This window comes from Aphis gossypii, chromosome 1 (assembly GCF_020184175.1).
Source record: "Aphis gossypii isolate Hap1 chromosome 1, ASM2018417v2, whole genome shotgun sequence".
Lineage (NCBI taxonomy): Eukaryota > Metazoa > Arthropoda > Insecta > Hemiptera > Aphididae > Aphis > Aphis gossypii.
The window spans coordinates 59,523,137-59,546,993 of NC_065530.1; the positions used below are offsets into that span (position 1 = coordinate 59,523,137).

Genomic DNA, 23,857 nt, shown 5'->3' on the forward strand with positions numbered 1-23,857 from the left:
GAACTTGTTTAAATTCTAAATATTACATATAGTGGATTAATTGGAAAATAAGTAATAGTTAATGTATAATTGATGTTTGATTTTTGATTGCACGTGTTAATTATTGAAATTAGTATTGAAGTATAAGTAGTGATTAGTAACTCGTTGCACTATAATAGGAACCTACATTTGTACAGAAACTGTGTAATAAATATAATAATTCGTAATATGCTTTATTCATCTGTACCAATAAAAATAGTAGGTAACCAGTTTAACCATTAATTATCAAAGAGTGTGTTAAAAGCTTATAAGCAAATACATTTATACTCGAATCGCAATAAATAATAAGCAATTAAATGCCTTTACAAAAATGAATAAACCATAAACGCAGTAAATAAGAAATAATAATTACCATAAACTTCTGGGTAAAATTTAAGTGTATTATATATATATATATATAAATAGGTATACACTATATAATATAGAACAATAACCATAAGTCATGTAAAAAAAAGATAATTGACAGTGCTTTGCGTATATTAAAACTATCGTCCATTTACGGAATTCCAGTGACTAGTTTAGTCATGAAATCTCTAAGTAAATTATTCTTGAAGTGATATGAAGGAGGTTTTAGGGAGATAATTGTAAATCGAGTTTGTAGTCATTAGATAAAAATATTTCGCGTGGAGAAGATTTCTAAATATTTTTTAATGGCGTTTGTTGTAATATTCGTATAAACAGAGATTTGATAGATTTTTAAAGGATTAGTATTTTACTGCAGGATAAAGTGGCCGGTGTTGGTATCCTATTATGATGATCATATGAAAAAGAGGGGATTATTTTACTATTGTATCATTCATAATGGAGGGGTGGTAAGGTTGAAATTATAATTGAAGTTTTCTATTATGAATTATGATTTTTAAATATTGTATAGTTTTTACAAATAGGTATTAGGTACAAATAAAATTATTTAAATCAATATTAAATTGATAAATCCAATAAATTTATGTACTTTACATATAATATATAAAAAATACTTCAAGTTTTTTTTAACTAAAATCAATTAAACTATAGGTAATTGTAACTACTTATGTAATATAAAACTATCGTCTATCAAACTTTAATAAACCAACCCAGCCCCATAAGTCTCTTATAAAAATACAATTATATAATATTTAGTTACTTATTTATTTATATATAGATATAATTTTATATTTTTTATATTGTAAAAATATATACTCAATAGTATGATTTTAGTGATTATAATAAATAATTATCATGATTTCTATTGGTTGACATTTTGTCACTTGCTGAAGAGTTTAATAATCTATGGGCCGGCGTAATGATAATCATAATACTAGGAACTATAATTATATTTATATGTATATATATAAACATATATTATACAGTTATCTGTTGACTATTGTCATTGTTCAATTATAGATAATATGGATTGTCTGGAATATTCAATTACTCAATTATTATTTTTATTGTTTTAATAAGTTATAATAAAATGGAGTATAATGACTAAACTTGAAAAATCATTAAAAAAAAAAAAGACGCTGATTATGATATTGAAGACAAATATTTAAGTATTTACTGATTATAGTCTTAAAAAATACATCTAATATTTAAATGCTATCAAAATTCCTACTTAGTACCTATCTAATAAGAATATAAGATTCTAATCATTAGAAAGAAGGTAACTATCAATTTATCCTTCTGTTATAATTTATAAAGCACATTTAATTTGTCGTTGTTATTTTTTTAATTTGACTTGTTGTATTTTATTTATTAGGTTATCTGATTGTAAATTGGAATAAACATATATTTTATAAACTGATATGGATAAAATTTTACAGTAAACCAAATTCCAAATATGTGAAACTAATTTTCATAGAATTTAAAATAGATACTATTTCACAGTTGTATAGTGTTATAACAATAGTGTATACCTATTATTTAGGTAAAACTAACAAATAATGATTTTAATAAAATGTATAAGTTTTAACTATAAAGACTAGCCGAATCAGTCGTTTAAAATATTATATTTTGTTGGTTAATAATTAAAGATTTTTAAAAATATATTTATGAATAGGTACTAATTACCTATACATGAATGATTGTATGAATGATGTAACTGTATATGAGTATTATATTCATTTGATGCTTATATTTATTTATATACTTAATACATAAAAAATATTGATGAGGTTTTAGATCACAAAGTTTAGTAATTTAAACTATCTATATTCTATAACTACTAACCTGTCAAATAGCATTGTTAACTTTGGTATTTTAGTAGGTTTTATTTACTTGGTAAATATAAAATTAAAGTACAATTTTAAAAAATTATCATTGAGACCATTGAGTCATTGGTTCAATTGTCTCATAAAATTTTCGGTATGCATTTTTTTTTAATAAACTTTTTTAAAAATGGGCAAACAGTGTATTTTCGTAATATATAATGAAATTTATGTGATTAGGTATAATTCATTGTATTATAATCACAGACTTATCCAATACGCAAAGTTATTTATACGTATTTACTCCATTTCAACTTAAAAATCATTGTTACTTGACGTATTTTATCTAAAAAACAATCTAAACGTTATTCTTACGTTAAATGTTAGTTACTAGACTCTAGTATATAAAGTGATTAAAAGTCTAAACAGCAAATAGTTAATATTAAATGTAAACATTATAGGCATTAGTTTTGATTACATGCAAATTAAATCAAAGATAATTGTTTTTTAACCTACGACTTGCGTCATAAAAATCCTCAATTGGAAGTTTAAGTGTTCAGATTTAACAGATATGTAATTCATAATAAGATACACAAAGACATTTGCGTTATGCTTTAATGTATATATGTAACATTACACTATGTACATATACACTTAATAAACTGCTAATTAGAAACATACTAATAAACAAGTCAGAAGCAACCAAAAAATTTACGAAGTATAATTTATAAACGTGTATTAGATTATTACTAGTAGCGCAACTAACCACACTTGGGCCTGGGAATCACTTTTAATACTTGGTGTCTCTGGATCTATGTTATTTTTTACGCTTACAATTATAAATAAAACGTTGATTAATAGGATTCTAATTTATTTTGTTACAACAAATAAATAAAATTTTTTTAAAAAAAGTAAAATAAAATAATATATTTAGACATTTAGTGTCTAAATGTTTAGTTTCAATTTTTAGTTAATAATAATGATATATTATATATTTATATATTTAGGTATATAAATTATATATAAATATTTTTATATACTATTACTATTATTTATTATTTAGTACTTAATGCCTTAATATTATTTATATTTTGGAGATAATTTTTTAGTTGAAAGAATTTGTTGATTGGCTTCTTATGTAAAAAAAAAATAATGTATTAATTTCGAATGTTATGTTTAAGTAGTATAAAGTATAACTGGCCAACAGTACTTCCAAGTTTCATGTACTAGGAGCTTACACAAAAAAAAAATATAAATATATATATATATATATACATATGTATTTTATATTTTATATTTTATTGGGCAAAAAATGTTGAGAATCCACAACTACGATAATAAAAGCACTAATTATTAAATTATATCCATTTCAGAATGCTTATTATCAAATATCATTTATCTTACAGATAGTAATGTGTAAGAATTTTAAAGCAAATTTTCAGTCAACTCAAATTGGTAAATAAATCTAGTGAATTCATGTGTCGTTACCTTCAATTTTATTATTTTTTTATTATTGATTCAAAACGAGTCTTATAAAGTCCAAACACTCCAAACTATACGTTTAATTTTGCATAATAATGGGGGTTTGATAAAATAATTATTATGAACAAAGAGAGGAATGATGTTTTGATTTAATTATAAAGCTTTTACCTTTCTATACACCATATATCTATAAGTGAAAAAGGCGTTGTTAATATTATGTGATATAATACTATCAAAGCCTATTTCAAATACAATTCTTAACAATACAATTTCTTCGTATTTTCCAACATTGTATCTGATAATTTTACTTAATTATTAATATTTAAACCATTGGATCATATTTTGTGAAATTTTTTCATAAATCAAAACATTAGGTATGATTTTGATTTTTGTTGTGAAACAAATACGGAAATATCTAAGCTATTGTTGGTTTGGCCTATAGGGCCTCTTATGCCAGTTAATATTAAGGGCCCTGTATTTGTCGACACTCTGAATCCTCTTGGTAGTTGCGCAATTGATTATTGGTATACAATTAATTATTGATAAAATGACCATTAAACATAATTATATTTTTATTTTTATATTTATGTTTCCCAGTTTAACGTGTATTTAAATAATAACAAACTAATTAACCCCAAGTTAAGTAATAACTTGATAAATGTACACGTCGACTCACTTATGTAACACTTCTATAAATAATGCCTATACGTTTTTCTTAAAAATATTCGTTGTATACACTAAAAGAAAATGCATGCATCAAAACTAATATTGATCACATGCCTAATTAGTAATTATCGTTGTATAGAAATAATAACTTTTAATATCTATAACAAGTTTTCTTTATAATTAATCATATTGATATCCAATTAATTTTAATATATAATATTAATTATTTAACAAATATTATAATGTTAGTGACTTACCGACATGTTCGGAAGAATATTCTGGATCTGAAAATAAAAAATAAAAAAATAAATATAATCTTTTATGAAATAAAAAATTTTAATAATAATTATTATCCCTACCCCCTTAAGAAACGAATATTTCACTAAACACTATTAACTGTAATATATATTATTTAATGTTCAATATATACATTGCAGACTAAAATAGATTATCGTTATGTTATAGTAATAAATAACGATAATCAGTATTACTAGAACTGATACCACGGAAGTTGATGATGGTACTATGAAATGTTTTGCATATGTACTCATATTTAAATTTTAAATATATTTCAAATATTAGACGTATTTTAATTCGGGGTAGAGCTTGGAATTGTATTTTTACATTGTAATTATATCATAATTTACAATGTTATACCATTTTTTTTTTCTAAAAAATGTAATAGATCAATAAAATACCAATATAAATTGCAATTGAATGAAAGTTGTTTATACATTTTTTCAGTACTTATAGTATATAATTAATGCTTATAAATGCAATAATACGTAAGTGCTAAATTTTGATTTTTTTTTTTTTTTGTGGGATTTAAGTTTCACACAATACTGTGAAAATAAAATACGCGATCGGTTACATCACCATATTCATTAAAATTAAAATATATATTTTTTTAAGTGTTGTATGTCCGTATCACATTTTTCTGTATAAAAAACAATTATTATATTCACAGATTATTATAACTTAACATAGTCCGTGACTCCGTGTCATATAGAGTATTAATCGTATTAATCTATGCTCCGTGTTTATAATTTTATTTTATTTATCAGGAATACAGTATACCACGCAAACAGAATTTAAAATAATTTTTATATTTTATTAATAATTATTTGCTTTATTTTCTAAACAAATTATAAGCAAAGCGCCAGCTGTATGATTTAAAAGAGTGGAATTTCGTCTCTCTATAATACATCCCTCTAATATATAAGTATATCATGTATGATATTTTTAAATATTATTTCATTAATTTATTGATAAAAAAAATATTTGGTTGGTACGATAAAATTTTAATAGATAATATATTTTTATATTTTCATGAGTATACGTATAACTTTATCTTTATTTTAAGGGCGTAGAAGAATAGGGTTTAAATAAAAATAATAAATGGATTAAATCTTCACGAGAGCGAAATTTATATATATATATTTTTTTTGGTATCGAGAGGGTTATCTTTGTGTGACTATATGAACATATATTGTGATGTTATATAAGTACTAGGTACCTGTAGAAATGATTCTTATCCATCTTTTTTGACATATTTCCCTTTGCGGTAACAAAAAAAACCTAAGTAGTGATAGTCCTTCAAGTTTTTTTCTCTCAAATTAGATATAAGTTTTCGAAAACGATTTCTTTATTTTCCTACACTCGACCTCGGTATCTACTGGCCATTACTGAATAAAATAGATTGATTGATGGCAATTGTAAAAGTGTATATTATAGTTAAAGCTATAGTTATAACTATAATAGCGCATAACTTACATGCTCTTATACTTTAATACTAGTGTTTGTTTTAGAAAATGTTAAATTGATACAGAAAATTCCAATTTATAACTATTAAGTAGTTAGACATGAGTTGTTAATATTAATAACATTATTATATTCACATTACACATGGAGGTGGTAAGTACTTCTATAAACGTATACTTAATACATTTAAAACTATTACAATATATATATTACTATTAGTATGTACTTCTAGCTTAGTATTAACAATAAATCTAATGTACTATCAATATTAAAATAATACAATTTATAACGCGCTTATAATTTAAAAAAAAAAATTCGTTAAGTACGTGTCAGTTTTTTTCGAGATGTAGGTATTTAAAGTTTTATTATCTAAAACTATAGAGATTAATAGACTCAAGACTCAAGTGACGAGTGGTGGATACACGTCAGAATGTCATCATAATTCATAAATACTTATTCTTTGTACATAATAAGGATTACTATTGAATGAAGTACTTTGGGACGAAAAAAAAAACTGATTCAAAATTTTATTTTATTATTTAGATAAAGTGGAATGTTTTTTTACGTATACTGAATACTGATTGATAATGGATATATTTTAACTTTCGTATAGTGTCCGGCGGCGTCCGCTAAATTAGAGAGATTTTACTGTAGTTCTTTATTAAATAGAAAAAATAGGCATATGACGAGTATAGAAGGATAGACTGATAGTTAAATTTGGTGTTTTACTGAAAGTAAAATAAGCACCTATACCATAGTATTCGGACAATGCTGAAAAACAACAATACGCAAATAATATAATATTTATATGTTATTATGGGCGTATAGGTGATTTATTATACGTATATATGCCGCCGTTACGAGTCAATGCACAATCCTCATAAGTATGTATCACTATATATTATTATGTTATTACATTTAATAAAAATGTGTTTCATTACGCACAAATATAATAATGTATATCAAGTTCTATAGGATAATTGCAGTATGGGAGGTGTATTAGGTACTTTTATATTATTTGTGTTTGAAAATAACCTCGAGAGAAATAAAATAATAGTAGTTGTGATAATAAATACGACGCGTGTATGAAATAAATATATATACAGCTTCAGATACATCATATATACAAATATAATTATACCGAGGAATATACCTATAAATATAAGTTTACATGTATTTCATCGGGATATTGTATTCGTGAAAAATATGCGAGTGTACTGGCGGTTTTATGTTTCTGTAAATATTTTCACTATCTCGTCGTAGGTACCTATCGTAATGTTTTCAACGTTCGGATTCCAATATACAGTCGGCCGGAGCACTGCGCGGCGTCGGTGTACACTGCACAAATGACGCGTGTGCGTATATTATTACAATAATATAAAATAATACACAGTACACACACATATTATATTTTACGAAAATACGTCGCACTGTAATACACTCGAATGTCACGGGTACCCGTGTATACGTATTATATTGATGCCAAGGGCAAGAAATAATCGGTAACCCGATTAAATTTTAATCTCGGAGAGATTGAAGAAAGCCTGGCGTTGTGAAACCGACTCACCGGCGCTTGTACATTATTATAATATTATAATAATATTAATAATATGCGAACGATAGATGCCGTCTCGTACTACATGTATTAGCTAAAATATAATATAACATTATGTTATTATCTGTGTATTGTGCAGGCATAGCCGTGTACTCATATATACGCGATTCGCTGGCAAATAGGGACGCCGTTTTATATCGCGATTACGAGATTACGCAATATTCAAACTAGGTAGGTGCACACGTATTTTAATATATTATGTGAACGTTATAAGGCTTTCAAGAACACCGCAAACGCGCGGGGGAGAGAGAATTGCGATATATGCGCTCGGTCGATGAAATTTTACATAACGCCATCATACCAAACGATCGAATGTAATATAGTCGCCAGATTATAATATATACGTAACAACATTTTAAACAATGTAGGTACAAACACTATCGACCCTGAGTAAGAAAGGAATTTATTTAAAAGAAGTTTCCGATTTCAAGTCCAGGGATAACAATATAATATATGACATGTATACTATTGTATTATGTTATTCAAACGATTTCCGTCAGTTATTTAGTTATTGATGGGTACATATATTTAGGAAGGGCAGGGGAAAAGGCACTGAGATTCGCGGTCAAATAAAAAAACAATAGCAGAATTTTATAACATCAAAAATGTTATAAATAAAAATAATAAGAAAGAAATTTCTTAGAACTAATGGAGCAGACACAGTCGGGTAAAAGTACGAAACCGTGGGTGTACAGTAAACGACGAGAAAATCCTAGAGATTTTTTTATTCCGTGCACTGTCATCCCTCTAACTGCTATGACTTATTTTGTGTAATGTATAAAGAAAACAATAATTCTTATTTTACGATTAACTATAGAGATGGTCAATTCTTTTGAAGTTCGTTACATTTGAATAAATTAATATATGAATAAGTAGTAAAAAAGTAAGTATTTTAAAGGAACTTGTAAACACGAATTTAGGACGATCCTGCCAGCTATTACATATTATATATGTAATATTATTGCCGACTGCATTGTATATATATATATATATATATATATATATATACGCATTCTAATTTCTAATACGTGTTATACAAAACAAAATAATAATGGTTACGTCGTAATGACCAAACCTTTCTTCTCGATTTCGATATTGTTGGTAATCTGCACGGTAATTGTCTTGGGACACATTTTAAAACGTAGGCGTACCTAGCTATTTGTTGCAGATATCGTATTGCCAGAAGTTTATTCCGGTTAACACATCATTCGATTATTATATTACTAAATATATTTCATAACGATTCACAGTATCGTGTCGTACCGGATGTGCTTAAAAAATAGAATGGTAGAAACTTTTCTAAATCATTTCCATGTTTTTATTCGAATTACACGAACAAACAATGAAATTTTAACGCCATAATGGGTATCTATGACATACGAATAAATACATAAGTTGTAAGTAGTGGTAAAATGTTATAAATCATGTAACAACAATAATGAGATATTAATTGTACATACGTAATATTACCTATATATTACAGATAAGAGCAGGTGCTCGACTAAACGGACTCATTATTTTTTAGTTTGATAATGTAGTTCCGATATCGCGCCATAAACAGAGATGCAATAGTGGTTGTAATGAATATGATGAAAAAAACATTGGTTAAAAATCATTTCTTCTATTTAAGCTATTTACATTTATACCAGTATGTAAAATATACGCACTGAGTACTACATAATGTCTATAACGTAAGTATTATACAATTATATTTAAAATACATATATTAGGTATTTTTCCTAAAGTATTTTTTTATCTCGAAGTACATTTTAATACTATTTCTGCTTATAACTACTTAATATTTATATGAATGTATTCAGTTTTATTAATAACAAATATATAATCTATTATCTAATACTTATAGCAAATATTATACATTAAATGAATTTTACTTTTCATTTTTCGCACAACCTAACTTATTAATAGAGAAACTTTTTATATGTTTCAATTGAATGTTTAACTGTTCCTGAATTCCTTGCAGGTTTAATGAATATTTTAATGTATTTTTAAATGATATTTTTGAAAAATTTACTTTTTGAAATTTGACAATTATTATCAATTTATTTAAACGACTTAAAACTATATAATTTTTATTAAATTAATAAAATCTTGTATTTATTCAATGGAAGTTGATTAATTTTTTTATTCGGTATTTAATTTACAATTTAAAAAATATTTTGGCCATCCCTGCAATTTACTATGCAAGTAAAACGTAGACTTTTCAATTCAATTATACATATGTATGCTAGCATACAGAACACATGTAAATATGCATGCATATAATTTATTCTCATCAATGTGTTTGTGAATATATTGCTGAGTATTATATATTATTATACTTGTGTTGTAGTTGTGTGCGAAAGAAAGAAAAAAATAACTGTAATTATTATAGTAACGCGGTGGGAGGGAATAATAAGGCACGTGCCCTAGCTGAGTGTCTTCTCCTGAAAATTTCTACGGTGCTGCTGAATATAATACTAAAGGTATATAATATAATGTACACATTTATATACATCATAATATGATACGTTCTATCTTATTTCTGTTTCGTCGTAATTGCACGTTTCTCGGTTCTTGTATAAAATTTATCGAGATCATTAGACAATTATTAATATTAATCATGCGTACGCTATAATTTATTATCAAGGTGCGTGGTGTTATAATTTTTCATCACCTCATCTCAGCGACGAAGAAAAATGGTAATTACACATGAGTTATTAGTAGGTAGTTCATATTATAAAATATGTAATGTATATAACAATTTTATAATAATTATCTGCATATAATATATAGGTATTTATTATCAAGTTATGTTTCAAAATATATATACTTATATTTATAATTAGTTTTTATATGTTTTAAAATTAATTCAATACAAAAGTATATTTTTTCAAAAAAATTTAAATTTAAATTGTAAAAAGTAATTAATCATTGCAATTATATATTTATATAGTTAATACTGTTAAAAGTTTTACATTTTAATCATGTACCTACTATATGATTTACAGTTTGAGATTCAAAAATTTGTATAAAAACTGTAGTTCATTTAGATAAAATTAATAATTTAACTCATAATTTTCAGACAAACTGCCGGATACGTCAACATTTTAAATAGGTAAAACGAAAAAAGATGACTAGTTGAATGCAAAAAAAAATAATAATAAATGTGATCATCCTATATATACAGAAGTAATTTATTTAATAACAATAGATAATAAAAAAAAAGAAATAAAATAAAGTTATTTGCAAGTGCAATTGTGGTAAGACGCCTTGAGTAAAAAAAAACTTACTTATAATAGGTTAGTGTAAAGGAAAAACTGATTAAAAGTAAAATATACACACGCATACACGTATTGCGTATCATGATTTAGATCTGGGCTCTATATTAAGTGACTAGCATAGCTATATTATTATATTACATATATAAGTAGGTACTTACAAGGTGTGCATTTAATTTACACATAGGTAAATATATATAGTGTACCATTTGTACCTATATTTAGTTTAAAGACGATTTTTGTTGTATTTTACAGATAAACGGTATTTTTCCCACAATAATATCTCCTTCTTTGCACAAGGTACCTTACATTGTAAAGATAAAAGAGCCATTCCATTCATAAAATGGGTTGAGCTGCTAATACCGAATGGAGTGAAATAGTAGTTATAGTCTACAAGGGAGTATAAGTAATAAGTAAATAACATAAAAAAAATACATATACATCGAGAAAAGAGTTTTAAAATAACATTTTATATTCAAAGCACCGATAACGAGCCAGTGGATAGGAAATCGTACAATACAATACATGATGATGTGGGTACGTATTTTCAAAACATTTTTACTTAGTTATTTTTTTTTTTTCATTATTATTACTAAAAATTAGCCGAATGTATACTATTGTTTGGTCGACAAAAATGTCCTTGACTCGTGTATATGCTGAACAATGTCGTGAAGCATTAGTCATGTATACATGAATTGGAAACGATAAACGGAGGATCGGTCAAATTATGTTATCGTGTTCCGCAACGCGTTTTTCGGGTTTGGTCGTGTGAAATTACGTTAAGAAAGTTCACCCGTCAATAAAAATTACGAATTCTGCCGAAGTGTCGTGGTCCTCCCGGTCGATTATCATTATTATCATGATAAACGTCCACGGATCAGACGTGTTTCACCAACAATAGGTGCTAGTTCTTCGCGATAGTCGATGACTAACCCTTCACAGTTTATAATAATATCATATACAGTATACACACATATTATGATATAGACGTTTTATCCATTTACCATCGTCGTTATGATTCCGATGGCGCGTACATAAGTTAGCTACATGATTATAAATACTGCGCATAATTCTAATCAACGGTTTCCGTCGCCTGTAAATTGTATTCCGAGCACAGAGTCTTGGGCGGCCGACAATAATATCGTAGTTTAATAAAATACTATATATTATTACACGTATACGATTACGACGATATGATGACGAAAACGAACGACGCTCGATGGTTAGTGTTTTCAAAACATGGCGATTGAAGAACAAAATATAGCCCGGCCCAAAACCGTGTTTGATGTATAATATTTATGCGACCTAACGGCGGATATCCGGATAATAATTCAATGGTGAGGGGGCGAGAAGAGCTATCGACCATCCTCCCACCTATACATTTTATATCATTGTTTTGTGGATTTTTGTTTTTACTTAAAATGTTTTAAATAAATTTAAATTCCGAGACAAAGGGATTGTCTGATGGATAGTTTTGTACATTTTGGCTAGGAGCTAAAAAAACAACAAAACAATTATTTACGATTCGTTTTCCCTATCTGCAGCTTATAATAATATTATAACACGGTATATTGTTGTAGTGCACCCATGGGTATACATATACGACCAATATAGCTCGTAGTTTAATTCGTTTAGCCGGTTGTGTCCTCATCGTCAAAAGCATCTTGTGCTAATTAAAATATTATATCTATAATATCCAGCGGTAGAAATTGGTTGGTGGGTGCCATCCTACCACATCATTTTCTAAACAATGCGCGCCCAATGTGTGTGTTGTAGGTGGCGGTGTTAAATTATGCAATTGTTAAATAGCAGTGTACATAGGAAAAAATTTTATGTAGACAATTTAAAGTGCATTACGATGTTTAGATTATTATAGGACGTGGATAATGGGAATGTACATTTGGACTGGTCCAATAAAAAAAAAAATGATTTTATTTTTAATAATCATTAGGTATTAAAAATTATTTTCAGAAGACTTCACGAATCACTGTAAAGAAACGATTTTCATTACCTTCCAAAAAGGTTGGGTTCTGTAAATTTGAAAGTAAATAATAAATCAAATATATAATACATGAAGTCATGAAGAAATTTTTTCAATTAAAATTGTACCTTCTTACTCCAACGAACAACGAAAAAGCTCCATCAGCATATTTATTTTCCAGTGATACTTCTATACTTATTCATTCGGTATTATAAACGTAATACAGAGGATAGGTATAGGTATACACATATATAAATGACGTATTTTTCTCCTTTTGTCTAAGTGTCTGACGACATAGTTGTATTAATTTATACCTTCTATAATATTGTGTAAGTAGCAAATAATAAGTAATATTAATTTATTAATAATTAGTATATAATATTATGTAGATTTTCATAGTATAGGTATAGATTATTGATATAGCTAATCTAATATGATTAAACTACCTAAGTACATAGATACTCACTATATATTATATTGAAACATATTGTGATCCATCCCTCCCTATCTAAAACTTGTTCTAAGCCACTTGGAACACTGACAATATATACTTTTATATAATATTACGCATGACATAAGCCATAAGGTATATATTATAATATATGGATTTTTTAGACGGCGTTCTACGGATGTAATATATAGTACTTAGAATCTACAAGTCCTATACAATATATAGTATATCCTGCACGTATGACGTACATAAAGTATATTTTAATACCACGCCCACCCATGTATTATACCTACTTGTGCTTATATACATACTTAGAGAGGTGCCTACGCGCTGTATTACAATATGCATTGAGTGTCTACTACGACACATATTGTTCCTACAACCAAAGTCCATTCATTCGGAATGTAATCGCCAAAGACTGGATTTCGTCTTCTCGCCATCGCTATTTTGCGCATTTTCTATAATAGTATTATATTATATTATGCAGAGGGGAAATCGACGCCCGTGCGAACTTGGACCGGTCGTCGTTACGCAACGCCGCGGTTTGAGTTTGCAAAAAAAAAAAATTATGTGATGCGTAATATTATAACATCATCGCGTGTATCGTCGAGCGATTGGCGAGCGCGCGTGTTACTAAATAATATTTTAATACCATGTGCGAATTTTTTTCTAATAAAGTTTTGTTTTTTATTCCTCCGTTAACAATAGCTGCAGCGACAGTAAACGCTGTATGGCCATATACAAACGTATATAAATATTATTATAATGTACAGTTGGCGGTTTATTGTTTCTTTTTTATCCCCATAGTTGTTGGTTTTCGAACAACCACATCGGCGAAAACGGCACGTGCCATATTATTATATGTATATTAAGTAATTATATAATACCTAGGTATACAGCGCGCTCATTTTGCGTGGAATACTGGAAAACGTTTTATCATTATTTCGGTCGATATTCGTGCGTTTTAAAACTAAATAATTAAAAAACGGTTCTTTTAAAAAAGCTATGTTTGTTTTAAGTTTTTCATCTAATGTTAATTCTCCAATCAATCATTTTTTAAAGTGGTTTTGACTCTAATTTTGAGCGAAAGCAAGATATCGCTGTAAACATGTTGATTTATTATGTTGATACTTAACAACGAATGTCAAACAAATAGATTTTTCTTGATAAACGATTAAAACTTAGATGTGTGCAACTTTACCGCATTTACCCAATAATTTCACATATTTTTTCAAAACAAACTTTGAACGTTATTAATTATTATAAATGAAATAAGTTATAAGTGCAATTTATGTAATCGTACATCGACATTACGATAGAATACATTTTATCTTAGAATATATTATATCAAGTAAAAAAATATGATTTTTTGGTAAAAACAAAAAATAGTAAAAACCTAAAGAAAAAAGTATTTATCTAGTAAAATATAATTGATACGCGTTAGGTATTTATAAAGAAAAATAGAAAAACTATTAATATTGGTAAAAAATGAAAAAAGGTTAGATTCACACTAGTGAGTCATAACAAATTGTATTTATTTAAAAAAAGACTTTTTCGTTAAATAGTGCTCGGGGACCATATAATAGCGGACAAAGATAACAATAATATGTGTATGTGCGTACATTACAAAACAACAATACAAATGTTATAACCTACATAGATACGTAATAGTATAGGTATTATATTATAATTAACAGAAATGTATTTTATTGTTAAATAATAGATAATTGGATTAATAAAAAAAATTTATTTTATCACTGTTAAATACAATTTGACCTTAACAGTCTTTAGATGTATTAAAACTGTATGATAAAAGTATAATATAGAGTCAAATAACTGGACAATTAAATCATAGATTTTTTTAAAAAATTACATAATAACTAAAACAAAACGTTTACTTATATTGCAGCCATTTTAATATTGACTATTGTTGATGTATATTATGGTATGGTCTTGGCGATTATTTACAAATTTCAAACAATATTACATGTAGTATTACTTGGCACATTACACATTGGCTAAAGATTATATTATTGGTTCCTTCCCAAAGTATTTTTAAACGAGCTGTGATTAATTTATACATTATTTCTACGAAAAAAGAAATGCCCTGTATACTTAGCCCGTCCACTCAACCGTCATATTTGTAGTAGCTAGGTACCTAAAATGGTTGCATACGAACTGAGTCCTATAGTACCACCTTTTATGATGAATTGAATCTCTGGTTGTTTATTTAGGCTCTAAATTTTAGAGTATATACTAATTGAGCAGTGAAATTTTAAGTATAATACTAACTGAGTCCCGACAAATTTAAAATAAAAAGTGCAGGTATGCATTACCATTCCCACACAGCATAAAAATATTTTCAGGGAAACCGTAGTTGTCAAAATATTTTTTTATTATTGTTAAAAAGTTGCCTAAATAATTAGGAAATAATTTAGTTATATTTTTGTTCGAAAAGTTCGTATTTGGAAAATGTTTTATATAAAAACATTTTAATACTATATACCTATTTTCAAAATGTTTTGTGTTTAAATTTTAAAAATTGATAGATATACCACTTACATTGATGATAGAAAAAAAATGTATAATAGTAAAATTGCATGGGATAAACATTGTATATTATATTCAAATCTAGTTATTGTATCATGTATTGACGATATTATCACGTCTACATGTTACCATAATTGAGTATAAAATTAAGGCACATCCAGACGAAGCGGCTTATGACACGCAGCACAGCTGTGTGGCATAAGTGTGAGAACATTTATTTTAATGCTGCTCGGCATGATTTCCGCTGTGTCTAGACTCTGGAAGGTTGATTTTATATTTTGCTCAAAATAATTTTCGGATTCAATTCGTATTCAATTAGTTTTCTAACCCGGGACTCAATAATTAGTATAGGTTCCATTTTGTACCCGGGACTCAGGTAGTATATTATTTTTTTCCTGTTTTGGTATTTAGGAACTCAATTAGTATATATAGCGCCTTAAGTATACGATACACTTGATGCAGGTACCTGTGTACCTATAACCCATGAGTGAAATTAGTAATTACACCCAATTTTTTAATTATTCTCATTTACTCGGATTACTCAATACTCAGTGAGTATATAATTCGCATCATCGGGTTTACGTGATAGTACAATTTTCAATTTTTATAAATGACAAATAAACATTGTTTTAAAAATGAATTCGATACTATGCCTTATTTTTGCACATCTACTAGCGTCTAGCTGTAATGTTTTATGCAATTACACGTTTGTGTCAACAAAATGTTTGAGTCAAGGAATACTTATTTGTTCATTTGTATTTCAAATCAATGTATATACAGAGATTAAAAAAAAAAAAAAAAATAATAGTTTTAACTAAATGAAGCTGGTTTATCTATACATATTAAATATAATAAATAAACACGATTTTAACTTTACTAGGTATCTATGTCGGTATTGGTTTTTAAATTTAATTTGTTACATAAAAAATTTAAAAAATTTTAACTAGTTAAATGCCCGCCTTTATATATAAACTGTTGGATTAGCTTAGTTCGATGTAACAAATTTCCATCAAACGAATTTTCTGTTAAAAAATTATTTTTGAAAATCACAAGTCTATAATCAGATTTATTTGATTTTATTTATTCTCATTCTATAAAATACTATCGCGATTTAAAATATGTTTTTGGGCCGGACGATAGGTACATATTTTTTTTTTTTTTTTGGCCGAAATGACCGTAACCGGTGCGTTATAAACAAAACAATAATTATAATTATGTATCTACATACATCGATTAATCGTTGTATTTGGTTTTTTCGCTACGACATTTTACAATGACCACCAAACAATGTTCACACATAAATAAATAATAATTTGTTAACCGATTTTTTGACATACAGAAATTTTTCTTTACCTACGATGTACTTGTGTTACGTTAGATTTAGAACAACGGAAACCCAAAACACATTAGATTGTATACAATACGATCGAGAATGTCTTACCCAACGGAGAAAATATCAAATTTATTTATTTTTTCTAGTCATCGCCTGCTATTATTGTTTTGTTAACCCGTCAGCGTTCAATTCACGCGGACAAACGTGTGCAATATATTCGTATGCGCTACAATCGACGTGCATTATAATATTATAATAATATGAATATAATAAGAAGGTAGTTGGTATCTATCGCACATCGCGACCAACAAGGTAACAACTCTATAATAGTATTGTAATACTTCAAACGCGTTTAACGCACACGGCGATTACCGAAATTCGTTCAATTATTTTTCGGTATTAAAACACTATGGTAAAATTTTAAGTCGTTAACGACGGCTCTGTCATCGGTCGAAGGTCGAATTTTCATAATAATTAGGAGTCGCACACTCGGTCGCGAATATTTATAACGCTTTTTTCGTGGCACGTGTCGCCATCGGCAGTGCATTGTAATTAAATTTATAATAATATTGTATTATTTTTATACGTGGTGTTGTTTCAAACGCGTCGAATTTTTTATTCGGCGTCCGGACATACGGCAACGCCATCTGTCGGCGATTTGAACGTTCGACGCTCGGTTTTCATTCGCCGTCCGCCAGATAGCAGAACGTAAACCTATTTTCAATTATTTTCCCTACGAACCCGTTCGTTCTCATCCAAACGATTTTCCAACGATCTAAACGAGCATATTGTAATCGTTTATCCAATACTGTCAATGAGTTTCCCTCTCCTCACCGCACGACGCTTATTTATTTTCAATTTTTAGGAAAAAATATCAAATAGAAGTATTACCCAGGTAATACTCTACAGTAAAAGATACTCTCCGTGTATGAAAAAATTAAATAAACGCCTTACGTGAGCTGAATATTTTGTTTTGGAGAGGGGAGGTGTCAAATAAATAGTTTTTGACCGTAGAAAAACATACAATTATTTCAACTGGATACTTATTTAAATTACATATTAATAAATTAGAAAAACTATCAAATCGGGTACCTAAGTAATATCTATTTTATGTAGTTGCCAATGTCGATATTTTAACACTTGACTCAATAGAACTCTATAGGACCCTATACGCGATCACTAGCAAGACGCAAGCGTAATTCTTTCGAGGGTACAAAAAATATATAACCTATTCGAGTACCTATTTTCGGTTTTTATATACCTACACAAGTCTATATAACATTCCTCAATAAAGTCTGAGAAATTACGTGTCATTAGTTACGTATCGTTATTTCCATAATACTATTTTATTTATAATAAAGTAAATGCATAACATGTACTATTCAGGGCCACTTGTTAATTATTTTGTTGTATATTGTGTGCTTTTGGGGGTGTCAGAGAAAATAAGTGACTAATGCCAACAGGTTCTAAAATGTCATAATTTGCCATTGGCAGATGCGTTACAAAAATAGTCATTGCCTATACATTATAATCATTAATGGACTTAAATTAATAATAATACCTATACAAATAATAACGTTAAATAAAAAATAAATTAAATTTTACCATATAATTAATTGTTGAGCTTTAGAGAAATCTGAATCGTAGCTCGTTCAGCGACTTCTTTCTAATTCTGGCCCTGATGCATTTTATCTATTCAAAAAACGACACCTGCAGTATTTGGAACCGACTCAGCCGTCAAGATGAAAATATTATGGACAAAAAACCGTGAAGTCATGTAAACTTAATCGTTCAGTACAGTATTGAACAGATACGAAACGAAAATTTGGCGACCGTATAGCGCGGATTTTTAAATAGAAAAATGATATATACGTATTATAACGCTGAATCATACATAGGTACATAATATACACGTTCAGTGCATTAGACCGCTTTGTTTCACAGGTCCTTGTAGTATTGGAAACGTAAAAAAAGATATTGTGTACAGCGTGACCGAATGCGTAAAAGGAATGCTTTCAAACTTTTAAACGACTTTTTGAGGCCATAAAACAGTCCTCCGCGGGATTTAGAAATGCTTTTTCTCAGAGGGAGGAGCTAAGCCCGCCCTAGTCACACCCTTTCACAATTGGTTTTTGTACTCTCGCATACGCCGATGAGTTCAGCTGTATACACGAAATAACGAATAAATATTAATAAAAGCACTTTATTGAAATTGCTTCAATTGATGTGACCGCCGTACTACCTCTCCCCTGTTTACATTCGCCTTATATATAATCGGTCTTTCTTTAACCTAGTTATTAATGTTAGATCATTACCATGCATATACTTATGTCTATAAAATATATATAGGTACACGCTGAACTTCAGTATAACATAGGTAATATTATATATCAGTGCTGTATAACAGGCATTTGAGTACCTCGTGAAGCGTAGGTATATACGTAAATATTATCAAATACATTTTTTTTAAATTTTCTTTGTACACGGACAAATATTTTAAACGAATAATATGTATTATAATCAACAATTTATTAACTTATGCAACTATATATAAGTAATATATTATTGTTGTTAATTAAATGACTATTGTAAACTGTATTATACATTTAATTATTACTCTATGTTAAGTTTAGTATAAATACTTTAAATTGCGCGTCATATACACTAAAAAAAAGTAGCATTCATTAGACACAATAATTTTCTTTGTTTAACGCGAGCTGTAAATTGTAATACGCTTACACGCGTATCATGGTTGTGCGTGACTAATTCCGTATTCGTATTAAGTTAAATTACCCATTATTGTGAGTGTTTCGATGATTGTATAGCGTATAAATTGTTATTATGTTTAATTAAAATTCGAAATTTTCGATTTAGAAACGTTCTGTATAGTTTCTGTTATATACGACTACGCAAATTATGTAGCGAGGCGTCTAAATGTTAAGTGTGTGTGACACTTTTCAGTTACGGAAGTTTTAACTTATAAATGTCATGGGTGTTATACTGGTAATTAACATATCTGTTCTGACCGTCAGACGTTTTGGAAGAATAAAAAAAAAAAAATAATTCTAAAAATAATAATCTTATTTTTTGTGTTTCAATCGGAGCAGATTCAACGAAACGTCGTCGCCGAAATAGTATATTTAATATTACAATGTAGCAGTGCGTCACAAATCACAATAATGTTTTGTTTAAATTATTGAATTTGAATTGCATTATTAAATATGCACATACTGACAGAGATTTAAATTCAATCTTCTAAATTTTTTTTTATTATTACAATATAATTATTTTTTAGATACATGAGTTTCCATAATCCGTAGATATAGGGTGGACCTTGCGAAAGTTTTTAAATTATAAAAAATAATTAACATCGTTATTACTTATTTATCATTAAAGAAAAGTAATTTCATCCAAATTTTAACTTATTAACGATAGAATTTTCTTTTATATAAAGACGTGTAGGTAGAAAATGTTAAATTTTTAAATCATAATTATAAGTTCAACATTTTTTTATAAATATATAGGTAATGGAAAATGAATTTGTTAATTTTCGTAATTTTTATGTGTGTATTTGGTTAAAGAGATAATGCCAAAATATCATAATTTCGTTTTGTTTTTATTAATAGGTTAGGTATACGTGATGTAATATAATGATATTATGAAAACTGAAAAGTATGCATACAAATTTGTACTGTATGGTTTTTTACTATAGCTGAAAAAATATATTATAGCTTGTGCGTTTTCATAAAGGTCAAAGGATTGATTTGATTTATGAAGTATTCTGTGAGAAACGACTGAAACTCGATCACATGGCAAAGGGAAATTGGCTTTTAGATATGTGATTTGTGATGTGGTTATTTCACGGAGAAACACGTGCATATCATAAAAGTATAATGATGTGCTGGTATAGAGATTGGCTATTTTTGAGTATAGGTACATACATTTTTGCTTTCTACTGGGAATAATCCATAATTGATTCGAACGAGAGCGAATTTTTTACTGAAACATCGACCCATTGAGGTTAATAATATATTGTTAATTATAAATATTGTGTTGTTTTACGACGAACGTCAGTGCTGTGTAAATGGACTTCATGTACATATTATGTACGTGTTCATATAATATTCTGCCATTTAATGTGTACACTAGTCTTTGGTTATCATAAAAGTGCTGAGCGCGTCAGATCGATCTAGTTATACGGTGTTATGAAAACCTAGGTTAGGTTGTTTAGTGTTTGAGGATAATCAATAACATGCCCATAAATAAAAGATAAAAAACTTCTACTTAATGCCTTCTGGCGAGCAAAACCGGACCTTTATTAAACTATGGAAAATATCTCTTTCTATGTATGGATAAATAAATAGAAACAAATATTATTTGTTTGAAAAATTTGTAATAATAATTTTAAAGTCTTTAATATTGGTTGAAAAATTATGAATATTCATTTTCAAAATTCCGCTAAAAGTATTTTACATTTATAAAATATATATATTAATTTGTAGTACATCTATGGTTTAGAATAAAAGATAAATCCAATTAAAAACTAATATTTAAGTTTTTAATAGGAATCAGTTACTATACTTTTATTGATACAAAATCATAAGTAAAAAATTTTTTTTTTAACAAGTTAAGAGTGAAGTACGGTAAAAAACTTGTCATTTAATAATGTTTAGAAATATAGTTAGTCTTACTTTGTAATTTAACAGTAAAGTTTCTTAAGTCACCTATGATTTTTAATCCTATAGATTCATTTTCTCAGCCGTGGTTTAACAGTCTGATAAATGATAAATGATAATAATAATTTATTACTATAACAGGACAACGTCACATCCTTAGCTTGTGTCATATACCTATTATAGCCTTTTATTATATTCAGCGAGGAAGATCGTTGCTCGTTGGAAGTTTTCAATAATCAAGGTACATGACGTATCTATGTCGCCGAATAAATGAAATGTCTTTTAATATATCTACACATCGATGCAGTATACCTATTTAATAATAGTGACGATACCGATGTCGTCCGCGTGTATATTTTCTTTGGTTGGAAACAAAGGAAAAAAAAGGTGTTAAAAATTACGCGTGTGTTGTCGTGCAAACGAAAGATAAAAATAATATTATATTATTGCTTTTTAATGAATTTTTACGCTTAACGTCGTACGTCGTGATGTATATCGGCAAACAACCCGCGAGCCACTAATGGCTTACATTTAACCATCTTTATCCTTCGCGACCGCGGCGTGTGACATTATGTAATCATTGCAGTGTTTTCGGCGGATCTTCAGCTTGTTTATTATAATATTATAATATATTATATGCATTATATGTACGTATAATAGATAGCTATTACCCATAGTGTACCCGCAGTCGTTTAACTCGTTTATGAAATTTTATTACGCAACGTCGTTATTTTGTCACACACCTATAATATGAGGCGTATGGGTAATTAGTGTGTATTACACAAATGATCCGAACATTAGCGGATACCCATTATGTCGTGGTACTACCCGTGCACTGTACCTTTGCAGAAGCATAATATGATCAGAGGCGTATTTAGGCACCGCCGTCCGGAAACCTGGCCCCGTGTCCTCTAAGTTGAGGGTTACAGTACTCTTATAGTGACGTTTAAAAATAATAAAACTCTGAGAAATTGTTTTTTTTTTTAACAACTAAAGTTTATTGATTTTTAAAAAAATAATATTAAAATTAATAATCATCTAGGTACAATCTTAAAACTAATCGTTACTATTGGAAAATGCGTACCGAGGTTTATTTCTAAATTAGTTAAGCACTTATGTCACGCATTGACGTCGCTGTAACTTGTCATATTAAATCTATCGACATAATATACACTCAATTGTCAACAAAAATTAATATTTAAAATTATGTGGAATAATCGGATGAGTGAAATTCAAACAAAATATACAAAAATAGCTTAGGTAAGAATTGCGATTCGACTCTCGAAAAATAAGCGTTTTGATAGTCTATCTCGAATATCGGACAAGTGTTAACATATTAAGTAAGATAAATTATAATATTTCAAGTAGTGTATTACACCGTGTTTGTTAGTCCCGTGAATATATCAATAAATTAAATGCATGTGTGTATGTCGTTTGTGTTGCCTAACCGTACGGCTCGTTTAACATAGTTGAAGCTTAATACAAAAAATATGCCAATCACCTATGATAATATTATTGCTATCAGTTATTGTACACTAGACGCATAACGGTTGTGTCATCGTGTAAATACGATTAATGTTCATTACCGATTTCAAAATAGTTGTCCATATACATTCGGATAACATTTTACAAAACAAAGAACTGGAAACTCAACGAACGACCAGGGGTCTTTTTGAGCCGTTATTTTATCTGAACCGAAGTAATCCGTAAGAGATTTTGGAGCTCTCGGTTCCAAAAACATGCACCGAAAGACTTTGCCCTAGATTCAAAACCGAAGAACCAACAAATATTGAATATTTAAAAAAATCATTTTTGGATTTTAATTCTGAATAAAAAAAA

General features: G+C 28.1%; 1 protein-coding gene and 1 long non-coding RNA gene across 6 annotated transcripts in view; one reads left to right on the forward strand and one right to left on the reverse strand.

Annotated features, from left to right (window-relative positions):
- Window positions 1-23,857, reverse strand: part of LOC114128545 (uncharacterized) — a 118,970-nt gene that overhangs the window by 30,004 nt on the left and 65,109 nt on the right. For all 5 annotated transcript variants that reach the window (XM_027993075.2, XM_027993074.2, XM_027993078.2 and 2 more), the window contains one exon: window positions 4,631-4,657. In XM_027993075.2, the coding sequence (XP_027848876.1) occupies window positions 4,631-4,657 (27 nt within the window). The remainder of the gene's footprint in view (window positions 1-4,630; window positions 4,658-23,857) is intronic.
- LOC114128547 (uncharacterized) lies at window positions 9,300-13,115 on the forward strand. The gene is made up of 5 exons (XR_007603374.1): window positions 9,300-9,440; window positions 10,100-10,232; window positions 11,283-11,440; window positions 11,509-11,564; window positions 12,999-13,115. It is a non-coding gene; the product is annotated as an uncharacterized LOC114128547 (long non-coding RNA).